The sequence below is a fragment of the Sinocyclocheilus grahami genome, unplaced genomic scaffold (genome assembly GCF_001515645.1).
Source record: "Sinocyclocheilus grahami isolate Dianchi unplaced genomic scaffold, SAMN03320097.WGS_v1.1 scaffold1708.1, whole genome shotgun sequence".
Classification (NCBI taxonomy): domain Eukaryota; kingdom Metazoa; phylum Chordata; class Actinopteri; order Cypriniformes; family Cyprinidae; genus Sinocyclocheilus; species Sinocyclocheilus grahami.
Window position 1 is genome coordinate 69,660 of NW_015506887.1, and position 12,273 is coordinate 81,932.

Sequence of the window (12,273 nt, forward strand, 5' to 3'; positions counted from 1 at the left end):
AATACCTCAAGCGTGTGACGGAAATGTTACGCCCCTACCATACTGTGATGTTGTGTCCCGGTGCGACGAGACGAAACCAATAAAACCCATTACATAATTACTGATTATAATGACTTATACTGTCTTTTTACAGGTTGCGTTGCATCGCGCCGCGTAAACATAAAACCATGTCTGCATTTGTGATCGGAGAAATGACAAACTACAAGCGCTACTCTACACTGCTCAAAACTCGTGTTTGAATCATCAGTGGCAAATTCTTTAAATATGAAGACGTACTTACAGTCTGTGAGTCAGAACAGCCGGCATTATAGTCTACTCTCCCAGGATCAGGAAACAGTCCTCCATAAAATGTGTTGCACACATCTGAATATTTGGGTTGAACTGTTCTGGAACAGTGTTGTAAATACAACTTAACCACTGATTTCTAGTTGTGTCCACTTTTGGAAGACCAAACAAAGTAGTTTCGCTTTCACAACAAAACACAGTGTCTTCACGACATGGCGGCGGCAGCAGCAACAATAATACAGCGAGAATCAAATGCTGCTTTCCGAGGCTGCATTCCAAGGCAGGAAGGCATCAAGGCACGTCCAAATTCAAATTCTGCTTTACTTCCTGTCTCCGGAGGTACCTTCTTCTGATCAAATTTTGAAGGCAGCATAGATGTATCCTTCTCTGCCTTTGATATCCCACAATCCTGTGCGTTCCATTCCGGGATTATTGGGGGACGGTTGAGCTAAAAAATAAAGATGACTAACTTTTTGCACTTTTGATGTTATTTCTAGCGAGAAATCAGTATTATAGTAATACAATATTTGTTTAGTTATCACAAAAACTCGTTCTATTTTGTTGTAGATCATTAAACCGTTACGCTGCCTCAGAAGCCTATCCGAAATCAGTTTCATGAGGTGCCTTCGTGCAAAAAACGCTGCCTGCAAAGTTATTGCCTCATACGGCAGCAAGTCAGCTGCCTAAGTTTTCGGATGCAGCCAAAGTTACGCCTTCTTTCTTTGCGTAAACATTTGGGCGGTGTTATGCAAATCTTCCCACACAGTGACTTAGACATGTGGGGGCGTGTTTAAACGAGGCATTTTAGGAAACTCTTCCCTTTACCAGATTCCCAGGTTCCAGGGACCCATCTGGCGCTATGTTTCCAGCTCCTCCAGAACACTTCCCTGGTTCCCTAAAATCCAGATCAGGCTACAGCATCCCTGATTGATTTTAAATCCTCTCGCTCAACCCTGTACTATAAATGTATTTTATTAGCAGCCTATATCCTACTATATCTTAATTAAACTCATATCCTAACAAGTACCCCAAATCCTTATTTACCTTTCCCTTTTTATGTAAGTATGTTATGAATTCCTTTCTTTCTTCATCATATTTTTTACAATCGTATATTACATGCTCTACTGTTTCATTTTCCCCACAATACTCACATAAACCATTCTCATGTACTCCAGGAAATAAATAGTGATGCATTCAGTCCTGTGTGTCCAAGTCTCATCCTTGTTATAATGACTTGTTCCCTCCTGGTTCTACCACTAATGATTCGTTTATTATTAAAAAAAATTTTTTATATTAAATAAATGCCTCCCCTTATTATCTGAATTCCATATTTCTTGCCAATCCTTTAAAATATTTTCCATAATTATAGTTTTGACCACCTTTACTTAAAGCAACGTTAACATCTACTTCTTACTTTTTTTAAAGCATATTTGGCCAATTTATCAGCTGTTTCATTTCCCAATATGCCCACATGTGCTGGCACCCAGCAGAAACCAACTAATACACCTTTTCATTGTACACGCCATAATAATGTCAATATTTCACTTAATAAGTCTTCTCTACATGAATGATGGGTGGACAACGATGTTAACACAGAAGCAGAATCAGAGCATATCACTACTCTGTCTGGTCTTACCTCTTCAATCCACATCAATCCTATTATGATAGCGACCATTTCAATAGCATATATTGATAGCTTAGAAATGATACTCTTTTAGTTATTGATACATTCAAGTCCGGGATAAAAACTCCTATTCCTGCAAGCCCTATATTTGGGTCTTTTGATCCATCTGTATAAATATGTGTACTCGCATAAAATCTTTGCTGTAAATGTCTATTCACCATATATTTGATATTACCCATTTCCTCCCAGTCCCTTTTCTTGTCTAGTATTTACAAATCAATTTTAACTTCAGGAATTAACCAAGCTGGTACCTCGCCCCATACTGGAGACATACTACATTCTATATTTGCGATCTGATATCTTTCTGCTAGTTGATTAATATTCTATCCAAAACCCTTCCCTTTTTCCTTTGTATATTCCCAACAATTATTCAATACATCTTTAGAAATATGTTCTCCAGCATGACTCTTCATTGATGTCCAATATACTGGGGACAATTTTACTCTACGTAAACTTAATGGCATTTCATTTGCCTCTACTAATAGTGCATTGACTGGTGTTGTTTTAGTTGCTCCTAGACATATCCTGAGTGCTCTGTATTGTATTCTATCTAATCTCCTTAACAATGTTGCTGATGCTGCATCATAAACCACAGATCCATAGTCAAGTATAGATCTAATCAGGGCTTGATATTTTGTTAGCATAGTTTCTTTATCTGCTCCCCACTCTTTTCCAGCAACTGATCTCATCACATTTAAAATTTTCCTGCATTTTATCCATATCTGTTTCTTCAATATGTTTCTTCCAAGTATAACTTTCATCTAACCAAATTCCCAGCTACTTAAAAACATGAACTCTTTCTAAAGGTTTACCATAGAATACCAACTCAGTGTCTGTTGGAACTTTCCTTTTCCTACTAAAGAACATAAAACATGATTTACTTGTTGATATTTTAAAACTCAATTTTTCCACCTTTTTTATAGCTGTTTGCATACTTGCAGTCACGTGAGATACATTTCGACCTCTCTTCCAAATAGCGCCATCATCAGCATAAAGCACACCCCACACCATATCCTAAGTTGTCAAAAATATCATTAATCATAATATTAAAAAGAATTGGACTGACAACACTCCCTTGTGGGATACCATTTTCAGCTTCAAAAGTCGAAGATTGACCTAATCCAAATTGAACTACAAAGGTTTTTTCAAATAAAAACTGTTACAGCCAATTATACATATAACCATCTATTCCTATCCTTGCTGCTTTAATGAACAGTCCTTCTCTCTATAATGTGTCATATGCCTTTTCTATGTCAAAGTACACTACTGCCATAATCTCTTTCATTTTAAGAGTCTTTTCTATTTCATTACTAATCTTAATTAATGCATCTACTGTTGATCTTTTACATCTAAATCCACACTGACATTTACATAATTTGCCCTTTCTTTCTAGTTCATAGGATAATATTTGGACAATAACTTTCTCCATTAATTTACATACGTTTGACGTTAATGCAATTGGTCGATAACTTCCTGGATTTGTTAGATTTTTGCCTGGTTTAACTATTGGTATACCTATAGCTCTCTTCCATGTTTTTGGAAGTATTCCTTCTGGCCATATTTTATTACACAATCTAAGTAATACTAATAAAACAGAGTCTGGCAAATGCTTTAGCATTATATAACTTACTCTGTCACATCCAGGAGCAGTATTGGCACATTTCTGTAATGCTGTTTTTAGTTCTGTAATTGTAAACTCTACATCCATACAACTATTAGTATTCCCTCTCTTCCTCATTATATCTGGGTTGTTATTTAATATATCTCTTCTTCTTATCTCATACTCTTCTCCCAACTGTATTCTGTGAGCACCTTCTAAAACCTTACATAACATGTTTGCTTTATTTATGTCTGTTACTGCCACTGTTTCACCATCATTTAATACTGGAATTTGATTTGACTTTTTCCCTTTTCCAGCCATATTTCTTAAAATATTCCAAATCTTGTCCAAAGGAGTATCTTTTCCTATAGTAGAACAAAATTCCCTCCATCCTTCCCTTTTAGCATTTTTAATTCTTCTTCTTGCATTAGCTCTTGCCCTTTTATAAGTTATCATATTACTCATACTAATGTTTTTCCTTAGTTGATTAAAAGCCTTATTTCTTTCTTTTATTGCTATACTACACTCTTCTTTCCACCAGGGAATACTTTTATTCCTCTGACCCGCAGCTCTTTGAGGAATATATAAAGTTGCAGCTTCCATTATTAAATCTGAAAAAGATTTACAAAACGTTTCTACCATTTCTTCCACCACCCTCTCTTTATATACTTCACAATGTTTGTTAAATGAATTCCAATCTGCTTTCTCATACCTCCATTTCCATTGCAATAAGCACTCCCTATTACTATTTACATTTAATTTACAAAAAATTGTAAAATTATCGCTTCCAATATTACTCTCACTATATACTTTCCATTCACACTTTTCATCCATTCCATTTGAAATTAAAGTTAGATCTATACTTGATAATGTATTCCCTTCTAAGTTAAACATTGTACCTTCTCCTGTGTTTAAGCAAACTATGACCTATTATACATAAATTGTTCTATTATTTCCCCATTGTGATCAATGTTTTTACTCCCCCATAACCAATTGTGTGCGTTAAAATCACCACACCATAATTCCTTATTCCTTTTTTTATTCTTTCAAGCAAATTTAGAGAAATCTTTTTACATGGATTATAAAAATTATATATAACAATTGATTCTTCTTGATAAAACAATTCCACCACCACACATTCTATATCCATTACCTCTTTTATTTCCCTATATACACTCTTAAAAATAAAGGTGCTTCAAAAGGTTCTTCACAGCGATGCCATAGAAGAACCATTTTTGGTTCCACAAAGAACCATTTAGTCAAAGGTTCTTTAAAGAACCATCTCTTTCTTACCTTTTTATAATCTGAAGAATCTTCTTTCACCACAAAGAACCTTTTGTGAAACATGAAGGTTCTTCAGAAGTTAAAGGTTCTTTATGGAACCATTTAGACAAAAAGGTTCTTCTATGGCATCGTGAAGCACCTTTATTTTTAAGAGTGTACAGTTCCTTCTTTTAAAAAAGTAACTACTCCACCCCCTGGTGACCCCTCTCTATCTTTCCAGACAGAACTATATCCTGGTAATACAAATTGAAGATTTGGCTTGAGCCATGATTCTTGAACACAAATAACATTTGGTTTATATTCTAATTCTAAAACAAACATTTTAAACTCTTGACCATTTGCTACAAGGCTCCTTGCATTCCACTGCATAAAGCTTATCCCCATATATCTATTCAGATACCTGGGAAGTTTCTACTGAAGCTGCTCGAGTGATATCATGGTATCATGGTATCATGTTCGCTGAAATTCCATAGATACCTAGAAACTCTGATGCAGCTTCTAGGATTGTCTTGATCTTGGATGATCTACTTGGCAACATAGCTGTTACATTAATCACCTTGACAATAAAGGCTAAAAAGTTCTCTTTTGTCATTATTAAATAATTCTCTTTTTAGGACACACTGATGTCTACATTGTCACTCTTTTGTTCCTTCTTTTTGTATGCTCCTTGAATATTGTTTGCTTTTTTCACTAGTCTCTTCCCTCCTGTCCTTGCTACATACCTTCACTGCTTCAGCATCGGTAACGTTATGCACAGCCTTGTATTTCTGGATTTCTCTTGCTTTAACTTGTATCTCACATCCTCCATATGCTGCGCTATGTGGACCGCCACAGTTACAGCATTTTATTACATTTGTCTCTGAACATTTGTCATAATCATAATAATTTCCCTTTACATACCGCCGCCACATGTCCCATTTGTTGGAATTTTAAACACCTCAAAGGCATTGGAACATATACTCTCACTGGATAGCTTATATATCCCATTTGTACTTTTCCCGACATTTTTCCGTCAAAAGTTAACAAAACACTCAAACTTTCCTGTCGTTGTCCGTTAACTATTTTACCTCCCTTAATTTTTTCTTGGATTTCATCAGAGGTTATATATGTTGGAATTCTATATATTACTCCCTTTTCATATGTATTTACTCCAATTTCTTTAGTAGTGATCTTTTCTCCGTTCATTTCTTTCATATTAAGTAATTCGTTTTTTTGTCCAACATGCTTCACTATTATCAAAACTCTCCCTTGTCCCAAGCATTTAGCTAAGACAACTGCCCCAACTGTTTTGTCTATCGCTTTGGATAATCCTATGGGATGCAAATGTCATCTTCATGATTCTGACCTTGATCTTCTCTAGAAATTTGCTGATGTGTTTTGGGCTTTTCTTTAAATGTATCTTGAATACCTAAAATCCTAACGTTACCATCTTCCTGCTCCTTATAAATTTTCTTGCATTTTTTATTTTTCTTTCTTGGTGATACCTCCGTAAATACTATGCTGTCCTCCATTAACGATTCCTCTGAGTCTTCATCCATTACTGCACAACAGCAACATTTCGTTTCTGCTCTGCCACGACCGCTCCTTGATGCACAAAATCTCAAACTTCCACGTGGACGCCACGCCTCAACCTACTTCTTTCATTCATACTTGCCCAGCGTGTTAAGTAAGATCGCTTCTGTGGGAACTGATACTAATACAACTTCGCTGAGGGCATCGTTGGTCGCATTTCTCATTCATTCTTATGGAATCTGTAAAGGGCGACTGAGTGTCGCACAACTCTGACTGAAATTCAATGACGTTCTGTTCTCTGCGCTGTTTCGCTAAAGATACACATCTACGTCTCCTTCGATTAAAAACATGATTATAAAGTTTTTCATCCTTAGCGTCTCTGGCCCCTTTTAAAATTACCTGTTTACAGACTAAAGCATGGTGCATTTTTATTTATCACTGTCCCAGTAGCTCCCCAAAATAACGAAGTACAAAGATGGGAAAAATTGAATATATTTTTTGTACTTATTTTTCTGTTATTGCCGGGAGCTACTGGGACAGTGATAAAGATGGTCGGGTTGGTGACCACTGGTCTATATTAATGTTCTGAGGTTTTTGAAACAAGCAGTCTGCAAAAGTTTGGATATATGTGTATATAAAATTCTATGTTCTGGAAAGTATATAAGACAAGAATGTATTACTAATTTTAAACGACAAGAGGAATAAAGCCTCATTTAAATAGATCCCTCTCAATATCACAAACTGACACAGTTTAGCATGCTGGAAATATTTAATTTGAAGCTGAAGCTACACAGGAAAGAGTAACCAACACCATGATACAATTACTTGAGTTTTCAAATGAGCAAAAAAGGTTAATGACTATTCAGAATTACATTTATAATCTTTCAAACTCATAAATGCCAATTCCCAAAAGACTACTAAAAAATCTGAAAAGATGAAAAGACAACATTGTCTTGTATAAAGCATTAGTGCAGTTGTCCTACATTTTGATTCAATGGAGCCATGACGTTTCATCTGTTTTGATTATTTGATTGATTTAACAGTGCTGTTTGACAACAATGTTGGTGAATCCATGCACTTGAGTGAGCTGAGGACAATCAAATGAGGCCAGAAGTTTCTGTGGGCCGTGACACTTGGGAATAAACTTCTCCGTCAGGCACACTGTAGCATGCCCTGCAATGTCACTGTGAAAGAAAGAAAGATTATTTTATACTACTATATACATTTTAAATTAGTTTTATTTATTTTTTTTAGATTAAATAATCACAAAAACTGTTTAGCAACCGATATTGAGTTTACCATTATGTTCAGCCATTAAATCATAATTAATATAACTGATTGAAAATTAAATAGAATAATTCATTATTTTATTGAGCAATTAAAATAATTGTACCCATAGTTGACAACTCTGGCATGCTGCAGTCCAAGTCCCACAAAGCGGAATACAGTGTTCTTCAGGACACAAGGCAGTGGATTCTGGAAAGTGATTTTGACGGGCACTTCTTGACCCAAGACAGCATCACATACAGGCTGAGAAGAACCACACACAAGACACAATTTAGCACTTAACGATTTCAACCAATCAAAGGATTAAGCAGTTGAACTGTAACCTTAAACTCACAGCGATAACAAGATCTGGTGTGCGCAGTCTGAAGCTGTACTGGGTGGCCAAAACCTGCTTAGTCTGAGCCACGTGTCCAAAGAGGTTGAGCATCAGTGAGGTGTGATCCACCAGGTGTTCCTTATACTCGTCACAACTCAGGGTCCATTCCAGAGGTTTGCCTATTATAGGAAAAATGACAAACACTGAATGAATATTCATGCTTCCATTACAAGTCTTTTTACCCATAAGCTGCATTATGCCAACTGGGTGGTATCATGTATTGCAACTCTTTGATTTCAAACTTTAAGATTTCTCACATTCAGAGGGCTTGAGCTCGATGCATGTCTGGTCTCTCTTCAGGAAGGTCTTCTTGACTCCGGTGTAGTACATGGCTGCAGCCTGGCTGTAGAGGGTGACGCTACGAGGTGAGCTGCATTTGTTTTTTAGATTGATGCAAAGCACGGCATCCTTGCCCACACATGGTCCGTCCTCTTTCAGGCTGACTTCACAGACAACATCCTCAGCACAGGGCAGTGGGTATGTGCATCTTCTCAACCCATGACGAAGGGCTGTTTCCAAAGCAGTGCTCTTCTCAGAAGAACCTAATCAATGAAAGAAAGAGTAAAATTTACATGGAGATGAATCACAGGAGAGACACCAAACTTCATTATTTCTATAAGCACCATGGTTCAAACAAAATGTTGAGGGCTGGACCAGATGTTTTAAGAGAAATGCATGTGGTTTTTTACCAAGTGGGTGTTTGTAGAGATTTGTGATGTCTACACGTTGATCTGAGCCAACAGCTTTGGTACTGATGCAGTGACCTACTACATCCTTCTCAGTATGAACAACACCAAAGGTCCCATCACATCTCCGCTGCCAGTAAACCTTATCATTGTTCACCTAGAGACACAAAAGGAATCATAAGTCATATGTCATTATAATCACTGTATGACACAATGGTAAATTATAGGAAATAACTCACTTCGGCGAAAAGGAAGGGCACATCATGCTTCAGGAAGGTCTGTCCACTGCGAATAGCAGCAACAGAGGTGGGGCCGCAGCGGAAGAAGCCCTGGCTGGTCAGTTGAGGAGTGGAATCAACCACTTGCCAACCTCCAAAACCAGATGGCAGATCTGACCGAGTCATCCAGGCCTCATTCCACACATGGTAGTTCCTACATGGAAGAGAAGAAAGAACTAGAAACACTTCAGGGACATTTAGAGGAAATCTTGATGACATCTGGATTGTTAATAATGCTTACCAGATTGAATCACGGTTCATGTGATCGATCAGCTGAAATTTCTCATCCAAATAGACATCAGTTGTCAAACAAACATCAGTGTCATGAGCAGAACAGAAGTTTGAAACTGGACGAGCAGGAATGCCCAAACACCTCATCACTACAAGAAAGTGAAGAAGAATATAAGTGCATTACATCTATAATCACTTTCTCAAAACTTTTTTTCCTCGTCCAGTCTGCAGAAACTCTTACGTGTGTTGGTGACTCCAGCAAAGGCCAAGCTCTGTCCATATTTGACAGGGATTCCTCCACATTTATAGTACTGTTTCAGGATGGCACTGCTGCTGCACCAGGATGTAGGAGCAGTTCCATCACCATAGCAGTTTGACCAGTTACCCACCAACACACCACAGTCTTTGTTAGCAATAACCTGATAAGGAGAGATGATCAAAACTATTTTATTTTGAATGCAGTAAACTTTGTGCAGAAATAACACATTCAGAAGAGAACAAATCTGACCATTTTAAAGGCTTTCCAACATGAAATCAGGGTGTTGATAAGAAGGAAATGAAGACTCACCATGTCAGACACCACTCTGGAAATGTTGATGGGGCTTCCCCACCCTGAGCAAGGTGTACAGCTCTTCTCCAACACATACATACATGCAGGCAAGATTCCCTTCTCAAACTAAGAATCACAGATCAGGGAGGAAGAAAATTAGAGATTGTGAAACAACCTTCATGCTATCTTGTGCACTTATTCTGTGGAATTATATCTCGGATATGGGAAGGTTAGGAAAAAACAGAAACCATAGCGGTACCTTTGTCTCTGACATCATAAACATGTATATAGATACAGTTGAACTTTCGTAATATATTAATGAAATTTTAGCTCTTACTTGACCAAAGTTCCATGTTTTGCAGGCAATCTGCTGCTTAGTTCCATAGTAGATTCTGCCCATGTCATTCAGCACATACTCAGCTCTCTCCGCCTCATCACTCAGGTACACACAGTCATCTGATAAAGAGAACGTTGGGCGTTTCAAATATATATTCAGGTTCATGTTGATTTTAAAATTATAATGAAACGCGTACCTTTACACCAGGGGTTGAACAGCATGTAAATGTCATTTTCAGGAACATAAGGTAAAGTGAATCTGCCTCCTGGACAGTGTGTCATGACACTGAGCTGGTATCGTCCAACGCAAGCAGTCGGCACAGAGTGCACACACAGTTTGATTCGGTTTTGGCCTTGTTCCACAATTTTTGCCCCCCAGCAACCTTTCTTGAATTCTTCCACTATTGGAACGATCACATAAGTGCCGTCCCGGATGGATGGGATGTGACCTGTTAAACATACAGAAGAAAAAGAGATTCCAGTGATGGTAGAAATGCTGGTTCAGCTCCTCACATGTTCCTCCTCAACATAAGTAGATACAGTATATCCGCTGTTGTCATGGGTCATATCGAAACTAACCTAGTTTGAGCTCCAGGTGAAGCTTGTCACAACTGGGATTGAAAGGACGGCACAGATCAACCCACATGTTGAAACACTGTCCTCTGCGGACGATGAGATGATCATCAAGGAAACAATGTGTGTGATGCTCCTGACGATTCTGTCCGGTCCTGCATTTGAGAAGGTCTACTTTACACACCCGGAGAACAGCATCTGAGAAAATGAAAAAAGCAGAAAACAGGTAATTAGTTATCAAACAAATCATTCATTGAGTTATAACGAGTAAGAATAACACATTTCCCATTTCAAGACAAAGATAAAGAAAACACAAAGACTCTTACCATCGACTCCACAGACTTGCGTGCTTGTACAGTCATCCACAAATTCCTTGATGACAACTTCCTTTTTCTCATAATCACGACATGGAGTGACAAAGTCGCAAGGATTAGCGTATGGAGCAGCACATGGGTTAACACATGGGTTAACGCATGGGTTAACACAAGGGTTGATGCATGGGTTAACATAAGGGTTGACGCATGGGTAAGCATAAGGGATATTGCAAGGGTTTACCCAAGGGTTTACATAAGGTTTAGAGCAAGGGTTGGTACAGGGGTTAACATTAAGTTTGACACAAGAGCTTGTGCATGGGTTAACGCAAGGGTTGGTGTGAATCGGTGTGTAGCATGCTGCTTTCCTGCAGTCGTCCTCCTGCAGTTTAATGGCTGGGAAACGGCCAACAGTGCAGAGGTTTTTGTATGGGTTGTATACAAAAGGCATGCTGGGCAAAAAAGAAAGAAATGAGAGACATGAGTGTGATCTGTAATTGGTCAGTAGATGGTTAATAATTCATAAATAAGGTCTTTTAGTTCTTAGAAATCAGATTCCCAGTTTCTTTTTAAGCTGCAATTACTGGACAGCAAAAACATATCCTAACATGAGAACATCAGGCTGTTCCCAAAATTATCAGGCCGAAATTTTTAACTATATAAACTATACAATCATACCTGAAAAGGAAAGACTTCAGAAATAATAATCTGATAAAGACGTTGTTGGGTTTTTAACCATCTCTTTATCCACAAAACAGCCTATGAATTCTAGATGAAAGCTTTCTAATAGAAATTAATAATAAGTTTCAAACAATGTCTGAGATGATTACTTACATGGATTTTGTCCTTGTCTGTTCAAGAGAAACTGAACCGAAAACTCGACGTGCTGCAGCAAGTGAACAGTAAGTCCTGCTTTAACCAGCTTGTTGCTCATACTGTTGTTTGTCTCTACAGCAGACGGGATATTTATACTACATCTCCATCTCCACCCCATCCACAGCTCATAGCTGAAGAGTGTGAATAATTGTCCTCTTAAGAAAGGGATTAAAGGATTTTGAGTCATATTAATTGATGGTCTCTTTTAGAGAATTAATGGGACAAATGAACACCTTTAAAGTAATTTTTTCAGACTAACATCTATACCAGAGAATATAACCCATTAAAACCAGTGTGATACACTCTATGCTGGATACACCAAGATATTGACAACAGAAATAAAACTAGTGTGTGTGTGTGTATATATATATATATATATATATATATATATATATATATATATA

At 37.5% G+C, this 12,273-nt stretch overlaps 1 protein-coding gene across 1 annotated transcript; it reads right to left on the reverse strand.

Moving 5' to 3' along the window:
* Positions 1-7,394: 7,394 nt before the first annotated feature.
* LOC107572159 (protein-glutamine gamma-glutamyltransferase K-like) lies at positions 7,395-11,898 on the reverse strand. The gene is made up of 14 exons (XM_016258570.1): positions 11,828-11,898; positions 11,009-11,445; positions 10,689-10,880; positions 10,307-10,558; positions 10,111-10,229; positions 9,792-9,899; positions 9,465-9,642; positions 9,234-9,372; positions 8,954-9,146; positions 8,718-8,871; positions 8,286-8,570; positions 7,987-8,147; positions 7,759-7,895; positions 7,395-7,549 (listed from the first exon to the last, which is right to left on the reverse strand). The coding sequence occupies exons 2-14, from the start codon at positions 11,442-11,444 to the stop codon at positions 7,402-7,404; spliced, it is 2,502 nt and encodes an 833-aa protein (XP_016114056.1). The 5' UTR covers position 11,445; positions 11,828-11,898; the 3' UTR covers positions 7,395-7,401.
* Between the last annotated feature and the right edge of the window lie 375 nt (positions 11,899-12,273).

Excerpts from the sequence above, each read along its gene's own strand:
- LOC107572159 (XM_016258570.1), bottom strand. The coding sequence starts at position 11,444 with ATGCCTTTTGTATACAACCCATACAAAAACCTCTGCACTGTTGGCCGT. Across the intron at positions 10,559-10,688 it reads TCACCTGGAGCTCAAACTAG|GTCACATCCCATCCATCCGG; the intron begins GTTAGTTTCGAT and ends TATGTTTAACAG. Across the intron at positions 8,148-8,285 it reads CGAGCTCAAGCCCTCTGAAT|GCAAACCTCTGGAATGGACC; the intron begins GTGAGAAATCTT and ends TTCCTATAATAG.